This window comes from Rhinolophus sinicus, linkage group LG06 (assembly GCF_036562045.2).
Source record: "Rhinolophus sinicus isolate RSC01 linkage group LG06, ASM3656204v1, whole genome shotgun sequence".
NCBI classification, from domain to species: domain Eukaryota; kingdom Metazoa; phylum Chordata; class Mammalia; order Chiroptera; family Rhinolophidae; genus Rhinolophus; species Rhinolophus sinicus.
This window is the reverse complement of record NC_133756.1, coordinates 54,371,954-54,397,051: the sequence shown is the minus strand read 5'-3', so window position 1 is coordinate 54,397,051 and position 25,098 is coordinate 54,371,954. Positions and strand designations below refer to the sequence as shown.

Here is a 25,098-nt window from a genome sequence, read left to right as displayed (position 1 = left end):
ACCCTCACACATTCTGGTAGGAATGAAAAATAGTGCAGCTGCATTGAAAAACTTTGACAGTTTCTTAAAAGTTAAATGTAGAATTGCTATTTGATTTAGCAGTTCTGCTTCTTGGTATATATATACTCATGAGAATTATGTCCGCACAAAAACATATGTCCGCACAAAAACTTTTACACAAACATCCATAGCATTATTCATAATAGCCAAAAAGTGAAAACAACTCAAATTTCTGTCAACTGATGAATGGATAAATAAAATGTGGTGTATCCATGTAACAGAATATTATTTGGCCATATAAAGGGGTGAACCTTGAAAACATGCTAGGAGAAAGAAGTTATCCACAAAAGGCCACGTATTGTAGGATTCCATTTATATGAAATGTCTAGAATAGACAAATCCATATAGACAGAGTAGTGTTTGCCAGGTGCTGGGGGAAGGGGAAATGTGGAGTGACTGGTAATGAATGGGTACAGGGTTTCTTTTTGGGCTGATTAAAATATCCTAAAATTAGATTGTGACAATGGTTGCACAACCCTTTGATTGCTCTTAAAAACCACTGACTAGTTCACATTAAAAAGGTAAGTTTTATGGTTTGTGAGTTACAGCTCAATAAAACTATAAAATTAAGTATAATTACGTATGGAACAAAATAGCTCTTATATATGCTGTATTTTATTTTATTGTTTAAATTTTAAAATCCCAAATTAAATTTTCTCTTGCTTTAGAGAAACAACTCCTTTCCTGATGAGAATAACATTGCAAGACTTCAGGAAGAACTCATTGCTGTGAAACTAAGAGAAGCAGAAGCTATTATGGGTTTGAAAGAACTTAGACAACAAGTCAGAGATTTAGAGGAGCACTGGCAGGTATATCAGTATATTTTGTGTGCTTTCTAAAGAGAGTAAAACCTGAATATCCACAATTTGTTTGAGTTTGAAGTAGCTGGTGACCAACACTAGGATATGAGTTTAAAAGTAAGAAAAACTTTGTTTAATATGCAAAACTGACAGTGTTTATAAATTGCAAGTACCTTAATTGGTTCTCCCTTTTTTGAACTCTTATAATTTAGTAAAAGGTAAAATAGAGATCAAGTCATATTTTTGTTGTTATACCATTGTAATGTATATAATTTTTTCTAAAAATCTATAAAAAAAATTATCCTTTATATAGTACACATTTCTTCTGTTAATATTAAATCCATTTTTCAGTATGAAATATCAGAAAGTTATCACCAATATAAATTCATCTGTAAATTTCTAACTTTTTTTGATAATTGATTACCACACAAAATAAGTTAGACCTTTAGCTAGTTATATGCACACAAATTTGTTCACATATGTGGGAAACTGTTGGCAGAGAAAAAAAAAACAGAATCTATAAAACAAGGGAGAGAGGGAAGAAAACAAAAACTGCACAACATTAGAACAGTGATCTTAATTTGAATTTGGGGTGGGTGATACATCTAGCAAAAATTGAAATTAGTCCTTGATATTGCCATAGCTTTCTTTTTTTTTTTTGCAAAAGTATCAGGCTGCAATAAACTAGAAATTAAAAACCAACAAAACTGAACCTTCACCACAGATATTTCGAGAACACTGCTCTTAACTTCTAATATTGCTTCCTTAATAAATGAATAGCCTCATTTTTTCCTTTTTGTGGAACTTCATTAAAAATGTGAAACCCTCTCATAAAAAAATTAGGGTAAAAATTGTGTTCTTTACAATAATTAATCCACAATATAAAAAAATTGTACTATATCTGAGTTTGTATCCCAGGTCTGAAACTTACTGGCAGTAAAGATTTGCAGTGTGGCCTTTCTGAAATTATTTAATCACAATTTCCATTTTCATACCTATATAATAAAGATAATAGTGCCTAACTTTTAAGATTTTCTAGGGATTAAAGTAATGCATATAAAGTGCTTAATGTAATACCAGGCCGGAAATGATTGCTCAATAAAGTTAGCTCTTATTTTGATACTGGGAATGTTTGCTGCAATATAATTTTTTGTGTTTTAGCGCCACTTAGCTCGTACTACCGGGAGATGGAAAGACCCACCTAAGAAAAATGCTGTGAATGAGTTACAAGATGAACTGATGACCATTCGACTTAAAGAAGCTGAAACGCAGGCAGAAATAAGAGAAATAAAACAAAGGATGATGGAAATGGAGACACAGGTATGATGGAAAGCCCAATCACTTTAAAAAATATCGAGCAGAACAAAAGTTTATGTGCAGATTGTATCTTCCCTAGAATTGAGCTAAAAGGTAGACACGTGAAACTGTCTAGACTGTCTAGAATTTTCTAGCCCAGATAAAAGGGCCAAAAATTGTGTTCTTTGATATCAGGGATTTAATGTCTCTGACTCATTCAACAAAGTTGAATCAAGTCACGAAACTCCATTTGACTCTGTTGCCTTGTTGCACAACTTGAGAGGGAGTCTTCATAGAGCAAATATTCGTAGAGCAAAGTTTCTCAACCTCAACACTATTAACATTTTGGACCAGATGCATCTTTATTGTGGGGACTGCCCTGAGCATTTTAGGATGTTTAGCAGCCTCCCTGGCCTCTAACCTCTAGATGCCAGTAGCCCCATGTGTCCGCTTCCCCCATCCCACGCTGTGATGACCAAAGGTGTCTCCACACATTGCCATATGCTCCTGGGAGACTGGGGGACAATATTGCCCCTGGTTGAGAACCACTGATGTAGAATATAATGTGAGTGATGCTTTCTCAAGTTGTGTAATGCGGTGGCTTAAGCAGTTAATTCCAAAATTACACTTCTCAAGTCCCCATGTCTCTAATAAACTCTGTCTTAAACATACTTGGCTTAAGGTCTGAAAAGTCCTTTTTATGAAATCCATTTGCAGTATAAAAGTACATTTGGTACATTTGGTTTTTATGTGGTACAGTTCTGTGGACCATATTCTGTAATACTCTCTAATCGCTGTACTGTTAGTTTGTTTTCAAAGTACTTATTCAGTCAGTAGGGGGCATAGTTCACTCATGTATTATTCTGTATACCTGTGTGCAAAAAATGATCATTCCAACTTAAACATGATAAGATGAATATGTAAATCCTTTATAATAAATATATCTTATTTTACTTTGGTCAAAGTTATTTTCTTATTTTTTTCATTGTAATTAAAAACAACAGTAAAATTATGAAAAATAGAAATCTAGCTTTTATAATGGGAAGTTTTATTCTTATAATCAAATTTTATCTCAGTGTTGATGTTAACGATGAAAACACAGCTTTTGTGTTTAGCCATGTTCAGGATTTATTTCAGAATGGGTGTAGCTAAATGAATCAAATTCAGCAAACACGGTTTGAGAACGTGTGAATACAGAGTACTGTCCAGCCTTCAAAGAACTTACACTTGAGGAATGAGGCATTCACAAAGTATATTTAATGTAATCGTTATATGAGATGATGGATGTTGACAAAATTTATTGTGGTAATCATTTCATAATATATGTAAGTCACATCATTATGCTGTACACTTTAGACTTACACAGTGCTGCATGTCAACTATACCTCAATAAAACTAGAAAAATATATAATTTAGAAATGTGGTAATTAGAGAAATAGAAATTGCTATGGAGAATAGGAGGGGAAAATTAATTCCAACTAGAGGGTCTGAGGGATGGCACCATAAGGCATTTCTATTTTGAATTAAGCCTGACTAATGAATGTGATTTTGGATGGATTTTGCTGGAAGAGGAATGGTTCGTAAGTGCCAGTGCTTAAACTGGAGATGATTCACGAAGTTTTCTCATTTAAAATGAGAAAAGTAAATAGAAACAGTGTGATGTAATGGTAATGCTATCTTAGTCGTCTAAAGAATTTTATATCAAATACCCATGTATCGAGCACCCAGGTAAAGAGATGTGTACTTAGTGATGTACAGAGCTCCAGTTGCTTCATTTTTAATGACTCTAAAAAACTCCACTTAGTGAGTATACCTAAGTTTATTGAGCCACACTCCTCTTTGTACCAATTTTTGCTATTACAAATGTGCTGCTCTGAACATTCTTGCACATGTTTCCTTGTTTGTATATTAAAGAGTTTCTTCAGTACAAGGATTTTTGTTTTTTTTTCTGTGCCAAGAATCCCTTTGGCAGTCTGAAGTGTGACACCTCAAAATAATGTTTTTTTATGCATAAAATAAAATACATAGGATTGCAAAGCAAACCAATTATATTGAGGTACAGTTATTAAAGTACTAAAAAGCAAATAAGTTTGTGATACAGAACACATACACAAGGACATGTACAACGCAGTCCCATTGCTGGATTCAGGTTTTTAATAGTTGAGTGTTTTTGTGCCGAAGTCAGATTGTACTATGTAATTTTCCTTCTTGGGAGACTCTTACTTGGTTTTGGAACCAAGGTTATAATAAGCTTGGTGAATAAGTTAGGTTGTATTTTATCTTTTTCTGGTCTCAAATTTTATATAAGATTAGAATTACCCATTACTTGATTTTATGCTGGAATTTGTTTCTTTAAACAGTCGTGTTTTGTAGGGATAGTAACTGTTGATCCTAGTTGTTGAAGAGTTATAGATCTTTTCAGGTTTTCTGTATCTTGAGTCTAGTTTGGTAAAATGAGGTAAACTTCTGCAAGACTTCAAGAAAATAAGGCACAAATCAACACTATCAGGAATAAAAAATGGACATAAATATAAATCCAGTGAAAATACTTTTTGAAAAGAGTCTCAGAACAACTTTACATGATAAGATTGAAATTTGAAAAGTTGGATGAAATGGGCAGTCTTTTTAGGGAAATAAGATATGGCTAGAGTTTTTTCTCTGAGTTTCATGGACCTGTCGATTTATGTCTGCCATGAACTTTGGAAAATTCTTGGTCATTATTTCTTCAAAAATTTCTGTTTCATACTGTTTTCTTTTGGGATTTCAATTATACATGTGTTAGATAGTTTGATGTCCAACAAACTATTAGCTGCTCTGTTCTTCCCTGCCCCCCCCCCATTATTTTTTCTCTTTGTATTTCAGTCTCTTTGTCTAGCCTATCATTAAGTTCATTGATTCTTTCCTCAACTTTGTGAGTTGTCTGATTAATGGCATTCTTCACATCTATGACTGTGTATCATTTCTAGCACTTCTGTTTGATTCTTACAGTTTTCATTTCTCTGGTAATAGTATTACCTATCTGATCTTACATGTTTTTCACCTCTCCCTTAGAGCATTTAGCATATTAATCACAGCTTTTTAAAATTCCGTTAGATAATTTCAATATCTGTGTCATATATGAGGCTGGTTCTGTTGATTGCTTTGTCTCTTGGTATAGTGTTTTGTTTCGTTCTTACCTTTTCCTATGCTTTGTAATTTTTTTGTTGAAAACTGGATATCTTGTGTAGGACAATAGACTAAGGCAAATAGTTTTTATGCCTGGAAATGGGAACACCTTTTCTCTGCTAGGCCGTTAATGTGGGGGATTTGAGTTAATATATTCAGGAGTTGGGTAGGGGTTGAGGTTTGTTGTTTCTGTGGTTACCCTCATTACACCACAGGCTTCAAATTCCTCTAGCAGTATCTTAGTTTTAGATTGGGGTTTGGTTTGCCAAAAAGTTTTCTCAGTGTCTGAGGTCTTCCCTTTGCATAGCACTTCATAGAGGGTTGGTTTCCAGCAGTATTCCATTGTTATTACCTGTTAGGAAGTTGGAGGGGCAGAGAACACCTTTCCCCTATTGTTCTGATCAAGTCTCAGTTTTAGGCTGTGTTTGTCCCAGGGACTGGGGTATCTGGCCTTCCTAATGCTCTTGCCCTACCCCCAGCTATATTACTAGGCCCAAAGTACAGTCCTGCCCCTTCCTCAGATGCAGTGGTTTCCCTAGTGCCCAAGGGCAACAGCATTTGTTGCCCTGCTCCAAGGGGATTCAATCTTTTATTCCCTAGAGGAGGCAAGCAAGGATTAGTGCACCTCCTATATTGACCACAGTTCTCCTCCCGCAGGCCTGTACGATGGGCCTCTTTCTCAAAACTCATCAGTCTTCTTAGTGTGGACCTGTTGGGTCCATGAGGAATAAGAGCAAGAGTCTGTGAACTGTGCTGCCCCCTTGGGCTCCACACTCTCTAGCCAGCCCACACTTGGCCTCTACCAGTTTGTGTTTATTCTAGCTGAAATATGTTTACTAGTATCTGCCTTGTCTCCCCTTAGATTTTGGGCTAGTTGGTTGCCCTCTGACCTCACCTCTGTGGGTTCATCAAAAGTCATGAACTTAGAGTTTGGCTGGCTTTTTTTTTTTTTTTAATTAAAAGGGTAGGAGCAATGCTCTTCCTGACTCTCTATATCCACAATCAGAAATCAAAAAAAGTCTTTTTATGATGTGTTTGAAATTGTTTTATTTTGTAATTTCTATTTTTCTTTTTCTTTTTTCCTCCTTTCTTTTTATTGGGTTGACTTAGTGTTTTTTTCTTTCTCTTTCTTTCTACTAGTTTGACTTTTATAATTCCTTTTCTGTTAGTGTTTATTACCTTAAAAAAAATTGAAAATGCTTACCTGACTGAACAAAGTTATCCATCTTTCTTCCAAACTTTCAGGGCCTTAGAAGAATTTCATGTGCTCTTCTTCCGTCTTCCTGTCTTACATCTTACTGTTACTGTACATTTTTTTTATACCTCCAAATTACTAGACATTATTGTTTTATGGAGTCAGTGCTCATTTGGATTTACCAATTTTTTGCTCTCTTTTATTTAACAATTTCCAGTTTTAATCGTGTCGTAAACTCTCTCTTAGATGTATTTTTCTCTTGTATGATAGTTTACCTGAGTGTACTATTATAGGATGAAATTTATTTTTTTAAGTACTACAAATCTTTCCTGTTGAGGTGTCTGCCAGATATTTCACTTTCCCCCTTCACAGATATTCAGATTTTCCTTTAATTTGCCTCTTCTTTTCTTTAGCATTCTGAGTTTTGTTACATTGTATCTTGGTGAGGATTTATTTGTATTTATCCTGATTGGGACTAGTTGTGCTTCTTGAACTGTGGATTTATATATGGGTTTTTGTTTTTTTAGTTGTAAAAAATTCTCAACTATTATCACCTTTTAGACCATCATATCTCACCTCCTTTTTTTTTTCCATTTTATCCTACAACCCCTGTTAGGTATTTTTTGTATCTTCTTATTCTCTCTTCTACATCTCTTGACTTTTTCTGGGACACTAATTGTTTCTTCAATGTATGTAATCTTATATTTAACCCTTTATTTAAATTTCTAATGTCACTGGCTATATTAATTTTAGAGATTGTATTTGGTTATTTTTTAAATTAGCTGGATTTTTTTGATAGTGATTTGTGCTTCACTTATGTTTTTGCTTCCTCTTTTTATATCTAATACTTTTAAATATAAAATTTTATATAAAGTCTCTGATTTTGTTATCTAGAGTTCTTAAAAATCTGTTCTTGCTCTCTTTGTCTACTATTTCTCACGCATACTTCTTGGGTTTGTTTATGTGTGAGTGTTTTATACATATGGATTATGGAATTGTATTCAGGGGTGCAGGGAGGAATTTTATCTGTGGGAATTCTTTGCAGCTTACGTTGAAGGTATGTCCCTCTGAAGTGCAGTTATTTCTTTTAATGATAGGAGCCAAGACAGTAGAAAGAGGTTGTGGAACATTTTGAATACAGTGCTAAGATGTTCACTCTTAATTTTGTAGATAATAGTCATTGATTGAAAATGAGAAAGAAGAGAGTATTATAGGGGATGGTCTTAAAAACGAGGCATTTCTTCTGTGAGTCAGAAACATGAGTTAAAGTGAAGAAAAAGAAATTTAGAAGTGGTAAAACATTTTGGAGCTTAAGAGGATCCCGATTTTTTAAAACTGGAGTCAGGGTTGTATTCAGAGAGTGAGGAAGAATAGATATAATAGCAACTACTAAGCATTTATTAAGTGTCTGTTAAATTTCAGGTATTGTGTGAGACTCCTTTCATAAACATTTATTATATAATTCTCACATGCAGCCTTGCAAGACAAGTGGTAATAACTATGCTTACAACACCAGTGTACTGAAATTTGATGGGATTAGATAACTTGACCAAGGTTAAGGAACAATTAAATGAGGAGCCAGATTTTACTTGTCTTTCTTTATGAAAATCCCTACTGTTTCTTTCAGGCCTCTGATAGAATAATTTGGGGTTGAGAAAATTCAGGCTGAAAATTCAGGGTCAAGCCTGAATGAAAAAACTACCTCAAGTCAGTCAATTCAAGGTCTATGTGGTTTTTTTAGCATGTCCTATAATTAAACTAAACTATAAAGCTAACGTTTATTGAGGTTTTACTATGCATGGAGTCTGTTATATGTATTATCTCATTTAATTCTGAAGATAACCAAATGAGAAATAGTATTTTATATACTTTTTTCAAATGAAGAAATAGAGACTCAGTGATATTAGCTAGTCTGCATCATCACCAAAATAACAAGCCAGAATTCAAAATCATTCCATGCTCCATAAAAATAGATTATGCTATGCATTGGAGGAATGTAGACATGCACGTGACATAATTAGTGACATCAAGGAGTTTACAGGCTAGTAAATGTTGATGGTACTTTCAATCAGACTGTGCTTTCTTTTGGGAGTTGAAAAGAGGAACTAAATTCATCATCTGCCTGTATCTGTACCTACTTTGTACCACATTGCCTATTTCAGAGATTAATACCTTCAAGTTCTGTATAAGCATCCTTGTAGTTTATAGATGTGTGTTGTATAAATGGTAAATTGAGCTATAATGACAGTTTCTAATATAGACCTTATATAAAGAGGGTGCCAAAAAATGTATACACATTTTAAGAAAGGAAAACTGTATTAAGATTGTAATACTCAATATATACTGATAACAAAAGATGAATACAAATCATGTTTGACTTCTGCAATTACAAGAGGTGTTCAAAGTGGTTACCATCAGCCTCCAGACACTTCTGATTATGGCGAATAACTGCTTGAGCAACGTTGACCAAAGTGTCCACTTGTATACATTTTTTTGGCACCCCTGGTATATGGATATTTAGTTTTTAACTATTTGTTGAATAAAATTAACCTATAACTAATAATAACATTTTTTATAATGTTGTATAGGCATGAAATGGGTAGGTAAAATTAGAAATGTATATTTTTTTCAGGCCTTTTATTTCTATAATCTGAGTATTTATACTTTAATTATTAGAACCAGATCAATAGTAACCATCTTCGAAGAGCAGAACAAGAGGTGATCAGTCTACAGGAGAAGGTGCAGTATCTTTCAGCGCAGAACAAAGGACTACTTACTCAGTTAAGTGAAGCAAAGCGCAAACAAGCAGAGATTGAATGCAAGGTAACCATAACAACTAGCTGGTTTGTGTTTGTCCATATAAAAACGTCTTTTTTTTGTTTTGTTTTGTCTCATCATTGATTACATTGTCTTAAAACCAAATAAAGCCAAAAGAGGCTAGTTTTATTTCCCACCTATTTGAACTTGGTTTGGTGGTTGCTTTCAGACCAGGTTAGCTCTGGTCTTGCTCTGGGGTGAATTTCAGGCAGGAAACCTCATTTTCATCCACGTTGGTTAAACGTCAGCGCAGGAAATTCAGTTAATCTAGTGGTTAAATATTGGTATCGGTTTACAAATGTTCTTTTGACCTGTAGCCCCTTAAAACCAAAGCTTTTAATATCTCAACCAAAAAGGTAATTTAGAAGGGTTGGAGCAACTCTGCTTTGGTTATTAGTGGAGTCAATATGGACATGTTTTTGGGATACAGTAGAGAGCTAAAAAAGTGTATGTACCAGTGGGTTGGGATATTTTTGTACATTTCCCATTATTTTGATCAATTTTTCTATTTTTGTGTGTGAAGCGTTAGCATTCATAAAGCATGAAAAAGTATTTGAATGCAAGTACATTTTGTCCTGAAAGAAATGTACAGTATAGCAGTGGTGAGAGAGAAGGTATGGGAAGCGGGGTGGAAGGAGGGGTGTGTGTGTGTGTATGAAATAACTAAAGAGATGACTGTGGTCTGAGCATTAGAATGGATTGCTGACGACAAGTTATGGGATTTAAAAAATAAACTAGACATCGTCTTTCCATGGTGAGATAGTAGAAATGATGCCCTTTAAAGATTCCAGCCTTATTATTCTATGATAAGAAATAAGACTTTCAATGGCACATATAAAGCTGTAATTCCATCAACTTGTTCTGGTGTCATTAAAAACCAAGAGTGAAGCTTGAGTGGTTTATCAGTGTCACTGAAATCCAGAGATGAAATTACATCCTAATAAATATGCATGGCTGTTACAATTTACACTGACAGAAATCTGTAGGCAGTACTGAAATTTGTACTAACTTAAGAGTAGTCCCTCTTAAAGGATATGACTAGACCAATTTAGAAATAAAATGATGTGGCATGAAGTCATATCAAGTAGTCCCTCTTAAAGGATATGACTAGACCAATTTAGAAATAAAATGATGTGGCATGAAGTCATATCAATTTGATTTGTTGTACTAATATCTGATTAGGTTTTTATGGTTCTGTATTGTCTGTGCTGGCTTATTTTTAATAAAGAACTAAATTTAGTCTTTTTCATTATTGGTGTAAGTTTTCACTTAACACTGTTACTAGATTTAATATTGCTCCTCAAATGCCTTAGCACCTTTTCATTAAAGTAAAAATGTTCTTTGGAAATAAATATTTGGGGAGTTTGCTGATGAAAATATTATGTTTTTTTTAATTTAAGCAATGGGCTCCGATTCAGAATTTTAGAGAATTTTAAGAACTGTTTTGAGATTTTAAAAAATTTTTAATTGTTCATTAATACTGCTGTGAAGTACGTTACAGATGTTGACTCTGATATCTCCCCTGTGTTTAAGCTGTATATTGATTCATTCAATCTTTTATAATGCTGTTTGCAGATTTCAAGAATGAACAATGTGTTAATTGTCACTGTAGCACCTAGTGTATTCTGGTTAAGAGTATGTGTTTTACCTTGTTATATTGGAATAATTCAAGAACAAACCTAACTTTTTCAAGAAAGCCAGTCCTTCAATTATATAAATCTGGTTCATTTTTATTTAGTTTTATATGATTATAGTTTATGATTTGTTGGTAAGTAATCATTAAAGTTCATTTTATTTTTCATTTATGGAAAATGTCATGATACTTTTTTAATATTAACGTTATTTTCCCTCTGTATCTGAATTCGAATGCCCCCCTTAACAATGAAATAGTACAAGTCTTGATTCCCAATATGAAAACCCCAAACATAAGAAACCCAAAGGTTTCTTTTCATAAATATTACACAAATTCATTTGGAAGCAAAACCTGATTTGAATTGATATATGGCCATTTATCATTTTTATTTATCCCACTTGGTATGGGTATTTATCCTTCACTGCTTCAGTGTATTGAGCATTGAGCGTACTGTTTCATTATGGATGCCGCCTCACATCCCACTGGATAAGACTAATACATGATTTATGCACCTTATGACTTTTCTAAAATCTAAAAAATCTGAAATTCCATAGCACACCTGACCCCCAAGATTTCAGTAATGCGATTGTGGGTTTTTCTACATAAATCTAAATTTGAAGAAAGATTTTATATTCTCTAGTTCTACATACAGACATATATATTCATGAGGAAAAGTATGCTAATTGATATACAAACTTGTAAAATTATGTAATAAATAATGTTAAGTAAGGAAAGTCAGTCAAGGTATTTTACTATGATTATAATACTACCCTGTCTCCCCAAAATAACACCTACCCGGCAAGTCAGCGCTAATGCATCTTTTGGGGCAAAAATTAATGTAAGACCCGTATTATATTATATTTATTATATTGTATTGTTATATTATATTATGTTATATTACCGTATATTACATAAGACCGGTCTTATATTACAGTAAAATAAGACCTGGGTCTTATATTGATTTTTGCTCCAAAAGACGCATTAGAGCTGATTGTCCAGCTAGATCTTATTTTTGGGGAAACACGGTACTATTATAACACATCTGTTCCCTTCTATCTCATTCTCTTCCTGGCCCTACCACATACCCCTTCTTTTATTTTTTCCCCAGGTAACGCTTTTATTATTTACTGAAATGTCATTTTAGAGTTTCTTTTAGGCAGGTAGTAGCAAGTAAAAGTCCATAATTTTTCTTCTCACTTTTTTACATGAAAATTAGCACGCTCTGTGTTCTGCTTTTTGCTTTTTTTGTCATGTTTTGTAGAGCTGTACATATCAGTGCTTGAAGAGTCTTCTCATTAGTTTCTAAGGTACATTGTTTTTCATTGCATGGATGTACGATAGTACACTTAACTCTTAACTAGGCCTTTATTGTTAGGCACATGGGTTGTTCCCAGTGTTTTGCTGCTATAAACAGAGTATAGTGAATAATCTTGTACATAAATAATTTCAGATTGATGGAAGTCTATCTACACATCCCTAAAGGATAAATTCCTGTAAATTTTATTGTTTGGTCAATGGGTAAATACATTTGTACTCTTAATAGGTTTTGTCAAATTACTCTCCTTAGGGTTATAGCATTTTGTACTTTAACCAGCAGGCCATGACAGTACCTGTTTCTTCATCATGTTACTTACAAAGTGTGTAGGCAAATCTTTTCATTTTAAATAGATGTAATTCATAAATTCTAGGACGGTGATTCTCAAATGGGGATGGGAGAAGGTGAGATTATGAGGCTTCAAAGAATAATGGCATCTACTTACGTATTTGTCAGATATTTGAGCATCTTCTATTTGTCAGTTACCCTTGTAGGCACTGGAGATACAGTAGTGAAGAAGGTGGTCATAATGTTTACTGAGACAATAAGTAGAAAATAGATAAGATCATTACTAATTATATACTTAGAGTGGGAGCTAAGGGGAAGTGGTAATTAAGATCGAGTGGCAGAAGGTGGTATCAGAGCTGGGACCTGAAGAGTAAGAATCAGCCTTATGAAGAGCCAGGGTAAGATCCCTGCATGAAAAGGGTCACAGAATTCAAGACCCAAAAGCAGGAAAGAACTTGGTTGCTGAGTCTCACATATAATGAAAAGCTTAATGAAGTAAAGCCAGGGAGGTAGGCTGGGACTCCACCTCTTACCATGTAGATTTTTATAGCCCATGGTAATGAGTTCGGGTTTTACTTGTAAGTACTGTGGGAGGCCAATGAAAGGTTTTAAGTAGGAAGGCAACATATGATTTTTTTGTGTTTTACTGTATTTGCTTCAGATTTATTTTTTGCTTTTGATTTTGAAATAATTTTCTATTTAAAGAAAAGTGGCAAAGATAGTACAGAGAATTCCCATATACCATACCCTTTAATCAGCTCTTCCTAATGTTAACACCTTATATAACCACAGTACATTTATCAATACTAAGAAATTAACATTGTTGGTACAATGTTACTACTGAACTACAGACTTTATTAAGATTTTCCCATCATGTCTCAGTGTTCTCTGGTCTGTTCTCTTCTCAGTGTTTTCTTGTCTTTCATTACATTGACTATTGAAGAATTACTGGTCAGATATATTGTAGAATATTTCTCAATTTGGAATTGTCTGATGTTTTCTCATGCTTATACTGAAGTATTTTAGGAAAGAATATAGAGATGAAGTGTGTTCTCAGCACATCATATCAGAGGGCATACTGTATTCACATGTATTACTTCTAGTGCTGTTAATCTTGGTCATTTGATTAAATTGGTGTCTGCCAGCTTTCAAAGCTCTTTCAGACTCTGTTCATTACAAGCAAGGTATTAAGTTCAGACCATGGTCCAAGATGGGGCAGGAACATTAAGCTACACATCCTGAAGGAAAGAGTATCAAAGAATCGGTGGACATATCTTAAAACCACCACAATAATTAAATATTTTGTGGGGACTATTTTCAGGTTATGCAAATATCCTTCAAGTTTCAGCAACTAATTTTAGCATTTATTAGGGGATATTGCTCTAGCAAATACTGTAATTATTTCTTAAAAGAACCACATGCCTCTGTGTGTGGAAATGCACTTGAGGTGGGGTTGGAGAGATTTGATATGAGATCATTAGGTAGTAATAGTAAAGGACAGAGGTGCTAGCATGGCCTCAGGAGTTAGCAGTGAAACTAAAGAAAAACTTGAGTTCAAGATCTATTTTTCTAGAGAAAAATAAGACTTGGTGATTAGATTGGAGGGGGGAAGATTAGGGAGAAATTTAATACCTAAAGTTTTGTTTTTGTACTTGATATAATTTTTATACAACGTTAACTAAAATTAGTAGAGTATAAATGTATTAGGTAGCTATTTCTATTTAACAAATTACCTCTAAAACCTTGGGGCTTGAAATGGGAATAAGCACGAATATCCCAGAGTTTCTGTGGGTCAGAAATTTAGCAGCAGCTTAACTAAGTAATTCTGGTTAAGTCTCATGAGGCTGCAGCCATCCGAAGGTTTAATTGAAGCTAGAAGGTAAGGTTTTTTTTTTTAGGTGGCTCACTCACATGATTGCAAAGCTGGCTGTTAGAGAGATCACTAGCTGTGCTCAAGGGGCTTTCTCTTAGTAAAGACTATAGACAAGTAAACACACACTTACAATGCAGTCTAAATAATACTATGATTGAGGAGGCATATAGGACACTAATGGGAGTTTAGTGTTAGTGTCATGGTTCAAGGAAGGCCAACTAAGGAATGATTCAGCTGAGACCTTAAGGATATGTAAAAGTTAATCAAGGAAAGGCAACAGAGACTTCACTAGTCGAACGGAATAGCATGTGTGAAGAGCAGAAGTGAAAAAGAAAAACACGTTGCTTAAACTAAAAGAAGTTCGTTCTAGCTGGAGGGGAGCAAGGTGAGGGATACTGGTAAGATATGAAGCTAGAGCAGTAAATGAGGAGCCAAATACAGAGTCTCAGGCACCAGTATAAGGACGTGGAACATTATCTCAAGATCTGTGGAGTGCTATTAAAGTGTTTAAAATAGGGAGGGACAAGACAAGATTTGAATTTTATTAAACATAGACACTGGTGTGCTGGAGCCAACTAGTAAAGACTTGCAAGAACCAATTGTTAAATTTTCAGGAATTGACATGGTTGTTAAACAGCCATATTAAAACTGTTATGTAACATAATAAAACAAATTATGGTAGAACAAAGGTAATAAACACTCAGACTTTGCCATTTCCTAATTATCTTTGCATTTTACCAATACCTGTATTTTTGAGGTTCTTTATACCTGTTGTAGCTGTGTGATGGATACCATATAACAGTGTGCTACTGACATTTCTTCCCAACTCTGTGTTGCAGTCATGTTATGTTGGCAGCTTAAAAGGAGCCATGGTAGAAGTATTTGTACCACATAAATTAGCAAACTACTATCAGGGCTTGATTTATTGTTTTATCAATTATCTAGACCAGAAGTTAGCAAACTATAGCCTATTGCCCAAATCTTGCCTGGCTGCCTGTTTTTGTAAATAAAGCTTTATTGGAATACAGCCTTGTTTATTTATTTATATTCTGTCTGCGGCCACTTTCACTCCAGTGACAGATAGAGTAGTTCTGATAGACTGTATGGCCCTTGGGTCTAAAACATTTACTATCTAACCCTTTAAGAAAAGTTTTTGACTCCTGCTCTAGACTAATAATGCAGATTAAAGCTTAAAAGTGTGTTGTATCTTCAGCCTTTACATTGTGAATAGCACAAAATATTAAGGAAATTTTCCTCTCATATTTAATTACTATTATCAGAATCAGCAAAAAACTTGCTCACATCATTGACAAATTAGTGAAATTCTAACATGTCTTCATTTCACTTTCATCTTCTAACATAAACAAAAATACTTAACCAGTGTCAAACAAAACTACTTAACCAGCGTCCACATCAAAACTTCACTTATTCCTCAGTTTCAATCATAGGTGGCTATGGATGTAACAATTTGGCAAAAACAAGTGGAGGAGCAAAATATTTTTGCATACCCCATTTTTCTGTAGCATATTTTCTTTATATTTTGTTATTTCTGCATCAGTATTATTTAGCATGGATGATGTAGAATATGGTTTTTGAGTTTTTCCTTTGTGAAATTTTGTGGTGGTAGAGGTAAATATTATGCAGAATTGTGATATAATCTCATTTTTATTCTTTGTAGTATAATGTATATATTCATTAACATTTTTGCTTCAGAAAGAATATAATTTTTTAAATATTGTCTAGCTAACATACTCTGTTAGTATCCATGTTCTCTGTTAGTCTGTTGTCCCAGTTACTTAAGTGTTTGAAAGTTCTCAATAATTGTGCTTGCATAAAAAATTAACAGCTTTCACCATCACTAATAATTTTAATTTTTAATTTTAAAAATTTGAGCAATATTTATTTATATAAGTGGGATTTCTTAATATTTAAAAATGGAATGCTATTCTTATATTCTTCATTTCATATCAAATTCAGGAGATAATGGCTTTCTCATTTAATCATGCGTTTATTTGTTATTTTCTAAATTTTGAGACAGGTTACAAGTGTTTATGTTTTATTATTTATTTATTGTTTGGTTTGTTATATGGTTTATTATTGGTTTGTTCTGTTTGCCTCCCTAGAACAAGGAAGAAGTGATGGCAGTGAGACTCCGGGAAGCCGACAGCATAGCTGCTGTGGCTGAACTACAACAGCACATTGCAGAGCTTGAAATCCAGGTACCATATGAAAACAATAAAGTACATGTGAAAATAATGCAGTAGGTTCCCCTTCCCTCTGCATCTGGACAATGACTTGTATCGTCATCCTAACGACTATGATTCTATTTTCAAAACATATTCATTTCCAATTCCATTCTTTTTATTGTGGTAAAGTACACATAACATGAAATTCACCATTTTAAAGTGTGCTGTTCTATGACGTTAAGTACATTCACATTGTTGTGCAGCCAGGCTGCAGAACTCTTTTTATCTTGCAAAACTGAAACTCTAATACCCACTAAACAACTCCCCATTCCCCTCTCCCCGCCAGGCCCTGGAAACTACCATTCTACTTTCTGTCTCTGACTACATTAGGTGCCTCATATAATTAAAATCGTACAGTATTTGTCTTTCTGTGACTGGCTTACTTCACTTAACGTAATGTCATTAAGGTTCATCCATGTTGTACCATATGTCAGAATTTCCTTCCTTTTTAAGGCTGAATAATATTCCATTGTTTGTTTATGCCATGTTATTTTTAATCCATTCATTCATTGATGAACATTGGGGTTGTTCCCACCTTTTGGTTATGGTGTACAAATGTCTGCTTGAGTCCCTGCTTTCATTTATTTCTTTGGGGTATATACCCATAAGTGGGATCATGTGGTAATTCTATGTTTAATTTTGAGGAGTTGTTAGACTGTTTTCCACAGCAGCTGCACCATATTATTTTCCCACTAGCAGTGCACAAGTTTCTCAATTTCTCCACATCCTCACCAACAGTTATTAATTTTCTGTTTCCTTTTTTTTATAATAGTCATCCTGATGGGTGTGAAGTGGCATCTCATTGTGGTTTTGATTTGCATTTCCCTAATGATTAGTGATGTTGAGCATCTTTTCCATGTGCTTATTTGCCTTTTGTGATCTTCTTTAGAGAAATGTCTATTCAAGTCCTTTGCCCATTTTTTTTATCAGGTTGTTCTTGAGTTTTAGAAGTTCCTTATAGTATTTTCAGTGTCAATACCTTAATCAGATATATGGTTTACAAATATTTTTTCCTATTCCATAGGTTGCCTTTTTGCTCTGTTGTTATGGTCCTTCAGTGCACCAAAGTTTTAATTTTTTTTGAAGTCCAACTTATCTATTTTTTCATTTGTTGCCTGTGCTCCAAGTCCATTTTTGAATGACAGTTTATCATATTTCTATATTGTCAAGGCTATTGAAGAAATTTCAAAGCTTTAAAAATAAATGTGTTTTATCACTTCTTATGTCCTACTTCTTGTTGTACAATATAACATTTCCAATATGGGCAAAGTATTGTGTTTAAAATCTTATTTCTTTCACAGTTTTTTATTGTGTTCTATTCCAAGCCATAAATATAGTTTTCTCTGCAACATCTAGAATTTTTTTTCCCACCTGAAAAATCATATGGTCCTTAAATTTCAATTCAAAATTCAGTTAATTTATGAGACTTACATATTATATTATAACTGCATCTTTTGATCTGAGTCAAAAGTAATTACAACATGTTAACGATTTGTGTAAGTTTATAAAAAAGTATTTATGTTCTGTTGATAATATTCCCTGTAAAGTAGCACGTAATTCAGAAAAACTTCAGGCGTATGTAATATATTTGTAATCAGCTATTTAAATCATGCTATCTATGATATGCAATTCTAGTTTATTCTGTACTTTTCTAACATCAAGAAAATTATAAAATTTTGCCACATTTCTGTATATCTTAGCAAGATTTAAATCTTTTGTTGATTCTGAAATATTCATTAAAATGAAGCATTTGGTAGATGCATGTTTTGTTTGCAAAAAAATAACATCTTTTTTGAAAAATAGAAAAAAGCATGAAATTTTTACTATCGATAGCAGTATGTTAGCATTAAATGGCACTTGGATAAGTGATCACTGAAATCCTAATTGCCAAATTCATTGGTATTTTTTCAGTATTTGTCCTGCTTGAGCTTACCTCATTTGTCATTGACCACTTATCCTCTTTGCATTCTCTCCTCCCGTGCCTTTCCTAACACCACTCACTTTGACTCTCTTCTTGTTTAACTATTGTTTTCAGTCTTTTTTATTATGTAGTTCTGAATGTTTGTATTCTTCTGAGAAACAGAGTTTTGGTTTTTCAAAAAGTATTCAAATGAAGGTTCTCGCTTACATGGCTTCAGGAGCCATCTTTACAACAATGAATCCTAACATATGTATCTCCAGCCCTAGCATGTTTCCCCTAACCAATAATTGTCAAACCTTTTTAAAAAAATTAAGAAAATATACAGAGAAGTTCGTAAACAAAGCAAAATTATAATATATATGACCACTATAGAGAATATTGCCTGTACCCCAGAAGTTACCCAATCACACCTTACTTCCTTATCCTGAATTTTATGGTACTCTTATGGTAGTCCTAAAATTTATGGTGATTACCATAAAACTCCTTACTGTTGTGTCATCTTTGTATGCATCTCTGATCCACACAGTTTGGTTTTCCCTGTTTCTGAATTTTGTAGTTATATTGAGTATTTTCATTTTTGTCTCTTCTTTCTTTATTCAACATTATTTTAGTAGAGTCGTCATTTTTATCATTGTACGTGTTCCATTTTATGAATACATCACAATGTATTTGTCCATTCTAACATTAGTTGTCATTTGGGAATTTCCAGATTGGGACTACTATGAACAGTGCTGTGATTATGAGCAATCTTGTGCACTATTCCGATTATACGTATACATGATTTCTCTAATACATATACCAAGCTGTGGAATGGCTGGGTCATAGAGCATGTAAATCTTCAACTTTATTTTCCAAAGCGTTTGCATCAGATTAAACTCCCAACAGCAGCATATGACAGTTCTTGTTCCACATCCTCCCCCATCACTTGGTGGTGTCAGAGGTTTTAATTGTGCCATTCTGGTCGGTATGTAATGATATTTCGTCATGGTTTTAATTTCCATTGACCTGATTACTAATGAATTTGGCCATTTGAATTTTCTCTTTTGTAAAGTGCCTGTTAAATCTTTTGTGTGTATTTTTCTATCGGGTTGGGTTGTCTTTTTCTTATGGATGTGTAGTTCTTTATGTATTGATGTTATGTTTTGCAAATATCTTCTCTCACTCTGTAACTTGTCTTCTGTTGTTGGGTTGTTGTTTTTTTAATTTATTGTCTTTTGATGAATTGGTTTAATCAGTAGTAGACAGCTCCACCTGGAAATTGTACAGACACTTCATGTTTAACATGTTTAAAATCAAATGTGTTCCTATTCCAACCAAATTTTTTTTCTTCTTTTGTATCTCAAGTCTTGATCAGTGGTATCATCTATTATTGAATTTTTCAACCTAGTAGGAACTTCACTTGTACTTTTCTTATCCTATACTATATATCATATATACCAAGGCTGTTACAAAGAGTGTGCAAATTTTCAACTTTACTAGATAATACCAAATTATTTTACAAAGTGCTTGTGCTAGTTGACATTTCTACCAACATTTTACCTGCTCACCTACTCTTGTAGATTTGCCTTCAGATAATTCTTAGTAATTCAAATTAAAGAGTCTTATCCAACTCTGCAATTCCTTCAAAAGTTAAAAGTCCTCAATACATCTAAAACTAAATCAAAGGTACTTTTAATCACTTCAGAAACTTTTTATTGAATTTTTCCTAACCTTTTTATTCCCCCTGCCACTCCCTTAATTCATCTCACCCACCCCCCAACTATCAGAGTAATTTCCTATCCAATTTCCTTTTCTCCAGCCTCAGCTCTTCTGCAAAGCTACCAAAGTTATCTTTCTAAAATATAAAAACTTTCATTGACTGCCTTTTACCTACCAAATCACATCAACACTCCTTGTATAAAATGTTTATCTTTACCTTACTGCTCAAACCTGCATTTCTAGCTTTATCCTTCACCATTACTTCCCGTCCTCACTTCCCACCTCCACACACATACACTCTCTTCAAAATTTTTGCATTGTTTCAAAGTTCTGTACTATTCTGCACACTGCTATGTCTTCATAAATTGCTGTGTTTTTGTGTGTCCCCTACTCTGCTTTTGAGGTATTTCTGCTTACTGAGTTCTCCTTTGCTAGCTTGCTATCAATACATTTAGTAAATGTGTTTTCAGTAAACATTTTAATTATTCAACTTTTACTTATTTATTTACTTGTTGCATGCAGATTAAGATCCATAAATAGATCTTTTGTTAAAACCTGAAATTCGTTTTTTCAATTCTAAGAATAATATATTTTAGGTTATTCTTAGACAAGGAAATATCTTAGATCACTTTTAGGTTCCACTAGGGGGAGAGCTCAACTTAAACATTTTTATACTTCAGATCTCTTCAGACCAACCCTTTCAATTGCTGTTGCTCTCTTGTGAATAAAATGTTTCAAACTCTTCATTTAATGAATTATACTATTATGTAATGTAATGAAAGACTTCTTTTCTAATGTACTTATGAAGATTATACTTTTGTAAATGTCATATTTAGTTGTGGAAATACATTAGGTGAATAAATAACCCATTTTTTAACACATTAATAACACTGCAGCATTCTCTGGTAGATAGACTTATGAGGTTGAAGTTTATTAAATTTTCAAAGATTCTTTAGTCAGCTTGACACTTTTGTGATTGAAAGTTCATAATCTCCCCCATGTTATTCTTCTGAGATAACTATATGTATCTGTAGTATACTTAACGTTCCTTATAATAATGCTTTTTCCACCTGTCTGTGGAGGAGCTATTTTACATTAATGTCTCACAGTGAATTTAACCTTTTTTAAGTGTAGCAGCTTTCAAATTTTAGCCATTTTCCTAGAACTGTTTGTAAAAGTTATCAGCTAGGTTTCTTCCTTCACAAACAGAACACTTACTGATAGATTTTAGTCACCATTCTGTAATGCTTGTTTGGAGCAGATTATACACCTGTAAAATTAAGGGGTTGAATGCTAAGGTTCCATTAAATATAAAAAATTATGATACCATGTGTATCATTTTGATATTTTTTGACAATTCAGAGTTACTGTTATGATTTTAAATACTATGTAATCCTCTCCATTCAGGTCTCTATTATTTTCTTAAATAAAGCTCCTTTGGCCAAATTTCTATCTAAAATAATATTCCTATTAATCATTATACTCTTATGCCACTTTATATTTCTTCAGAACAATTATTTTTTGCCATAAATTATCTCTTTTGTTGCTGTTCACATTCCCTACCAGAATGAAAGCTCCATGAGAGAGGAATTTTTTTTTTTTTTTTATTAAGTGTGTTTTTCTAGGACCTATTAGTTTCAAGTCAAGTAGTTGTTTCAATCTAGTTGTGGAGGGCACAGCTCACAGTGGTCCATGTGGCAATCAAACTGGCAACCTTGTTGTTAAGAGCACGGTGCTCTAACCACTGGGTGAACTGGCCACCCCGAGAGAGGAATTTTTGCCTGTCTTATTCAATTGTTGTATTCTTCAGTGTTTGGTTATATAATGCCTGGTATGTAACCATCACTCAAATATTTTCATTTGAAGAAATTAAATTAATATAATAATTCACTCATTTGCTGTTATTTCTACAATAAGTGATTTTTAATGTATTTAATTTGAGTATTCAGATGTTTAAAATTCAGAGATTATCACTATATTCACATATGTATCAATTCACATACATTCTTTTATCAATAGGTCCCTACTGGTTAGGAAGGATAAAATTAATTCAGACTCAGCCTTACTGCATTTATCATTATATAGAATGAGTGACTGAGCCTGGGTCCCTTCTTTGAAATGTCACTGGATAGAATTTAAATCTCTGTAATCTCAGATACATTTGCTGTCAGTGTTAATGGCTTTAATTACATGTAAGATAGTGGCAGTTATCTTTTAAAGGAGAAATTAATTTTTTCTTGCTATCTGCACATATGCTTTACAAGCTAATTTTGTTGAATGTCTCAGACTAATGGAATTTCTTTAAGTAGCTTGCAAAAATAAATATGACATACTCTGATCAGAATAAAAAGCTTTAAGAAATTCAACTATTGTGAGGAACAAGAGGATTTTAGAATCCTGAATGACTCTGTGGTCACAGCTTTCTGTCTTTTTGTTTTCTTACAATTGCTAGAGATTTTGTATTGGTTAACAGTATAGATTTTGAAGTCAAACCACTTATTAAAACTGTTTCTTTGACAAGTTAACTTATTTTTTTATTTACTCATTTAAAACTGAGAATCCTACAGTTATCAGCCTTAGAGTTGTCGGGATTAAACGAGAGAGCATGTGTGAAGCATTCTAGTCTCCAGAAAACAGCTCATATACAGTCAACATTGTAGGGGAGTCCAAAAGTTACAACCAAACTGGAAAGTGCAGAAAGTATTTTGACTCTTTTAGGATAGTTTTTACTCACCCTGGATAATGAGTTTATCTCTTTGCCAGAATTATACCTATATAGCATCAAATTAAGAATTGTGTTGGCTTTTTGGTTTTTTCTAAAATGTGTATTTGAGTTTGCTTATTTCTGTCCACTGTAAGCCCTATTTATTTTTTATGTATTTTCCAATTTGGGAGAATATAAGACCTTATTAATTAACTGTACCTTTAATTCTTCTAGGATACTAATAACAAATTTAAGAGCATTAATAGCTAGCATCATTGATTACTTAAAACATGCCAGGAAGTATTCTTAGCCACTTAAGTCTATTCACTTATTTAATCTTCTCAACAACCATATAATAATAAGTATTGTTAATATCCCCATATTATAGTTCAGCAAACTGAGGCATAGAGAAGATTTTAAAACGGGATTTTGTTGTTTGTATGAGAACGCACAGTGTAACTTAAATTCTTTCCAGGATTAAAATGGAATGGTTTTTCTTTAATAATAAAAATACTGTTATGGGAGTTTTATGGATTTTTTTTTTCATAGCAGATCAACTGCCTCCTATAACTCTGCTTTTTACATAAAGTTACTACTAGTTCCTGTTCACCACTTAAAATCTTTTAATAGCTTCCTGTGGCTTTCAGGACAAAATTCAAATTCTGACTCTCCTCACAAGACCCTCCTTGCTCTGATTCTTGCCTCCCTTTCCAGCTTCATTTCCTACTTTTCCCAGCATACACCTGTACTTGAGCAACAATAAACTAGCTAAGAATCCTTCAAATCTGTCATCTGATTCACTCTGTGTTTTCTTTTCTCCTACTTGGATCTTCCTTATCATTTCCAAGGTCATCTTAAGTTTGATCTGCTGTATTAGCCTTCCCTGACGATGCCACCTTAGCCGGCCTTGTTGTCTCTGCTCCTCTAACACCCTCTAGCATAGACCTCTCTTACACCCTCTCACACTGTTTTAATCATTCTCATTTAGAAGCCCAGATGCGAAGAAGATTAACTTATGAATTTAAATGGGTGTTGGTTTCAATTCAACAGATATTTATGGAGTACCTACTATGTGCCAATTACAATTCTAAACACTTTAGAAGAATTAGTGAACAAAACACACAAAATCCCTTTCCTCATCAAGCTTAATGGTAGAGGAAGAAGTCAGATGAACAAAATAAATGACCTATGTACTGTGTAATTTAGAAGATGATGGATACAATGGAGGAAAAAGTGTAGGAAAAGGAGAGGCTTGGGGTGGTGAGGATAGGGTACTATTGCTATTTTAAATAATGTGTTCAGGATGGGCTCATTAGAAGGGGATATAAACAAAGATTTGAAGCAGGTGAGGCATGCAGATTTGGGAGAAGAATTCCCTGGTAAGGGAGTAGTTAGGGCAAAAGGCCTAAGGCCAGGAGCCTTAGTGGAGTAAGAGGGGAAGTTGAGGAAGTCTGAAAGGTAAATAGGGCAGATTATATAGGGCCTACGAATTTAAACCTTTCTCTGAGTAAGATGGAAAATCATTGGAGGGTTTTGAGCATACGAGTGATCAGTTAGATGACATTTAACCCATTAAAAATATTTAATTGAATTTGATTCAGAAAACAGTGCTTGTAAGAATTCATAGTATTTACATGCAAGGAAATGGTGGTTAAAAATTGTTTCCTCCTTCTCTAAGTGGAATTTTCCACCTTTATTATAGAGATCCAAATGTTATTTGATAGTTGAGGACTTTACTTTTACATTAATACTAAATAGAACTCTCCAGTTTCCAGGTGATGGAACAAAACACAGAAAAGTTAATTTTGCTCAGTTAGTTGAAGAAAATAGATGGGAATTGAAACTAAGCCTTCTGATATTTAACCTGGGATTGAGTTTCTATTTTGGTTATTATAAAGATAAGTATATTAGTTTATCATAACCATAGTAAAAGCTGCTGTGGGCTAAGCACATCTATAAAATTAATTCTGCTTTGTTATAAATGGAAAGTTTTTCATTTAAAACAGTTTAGTTCTACTCAAATCCAACGTGTTCTTCTTTTCCTGGTACCCAGTCCCTTTTACCCACTTTTGTTAGTTTGCCCAGCC

At 33.6% G+C, this 25,098-nt stretch overlaps 1 protein-coding gene across 8 annotated transcripts in view; it reads left to right on the top strand.

The window, feature by feature from the left end:
- The window catches only part of EVI5 (ecotropic viral integration site 5), a 229,097-nt gene that overhangs the window by 148,106 nt on the left and 55,893 nt on the right, over positions 1 to 25,098 (top strand). For all 8 annotated transcript variants that reach the window (XM_074335138.1, XM_074335136.1, XM_074335135.1 and 5 more), the window contains 4 exons: positions 729 to 869; positions 2,022 to 2,180; positions 9,193 to 9,339; positions 16,566 to 16,661. In XM_074335138.1, coding sequence (XP_074191239.1) covers positions 729 to 869; positions 2,022 to 2,180; positions 9,193 to 9,339; positions 16,566 to 16,661 — 543 coding nt within the window. The remainder of the gene's footprint in view (positions 1 to 728; positions 870 to 2,021; positions 2,181 to 9,192; positions 9,340 to 16,565; positions 16,662 to 25,098) is intronic.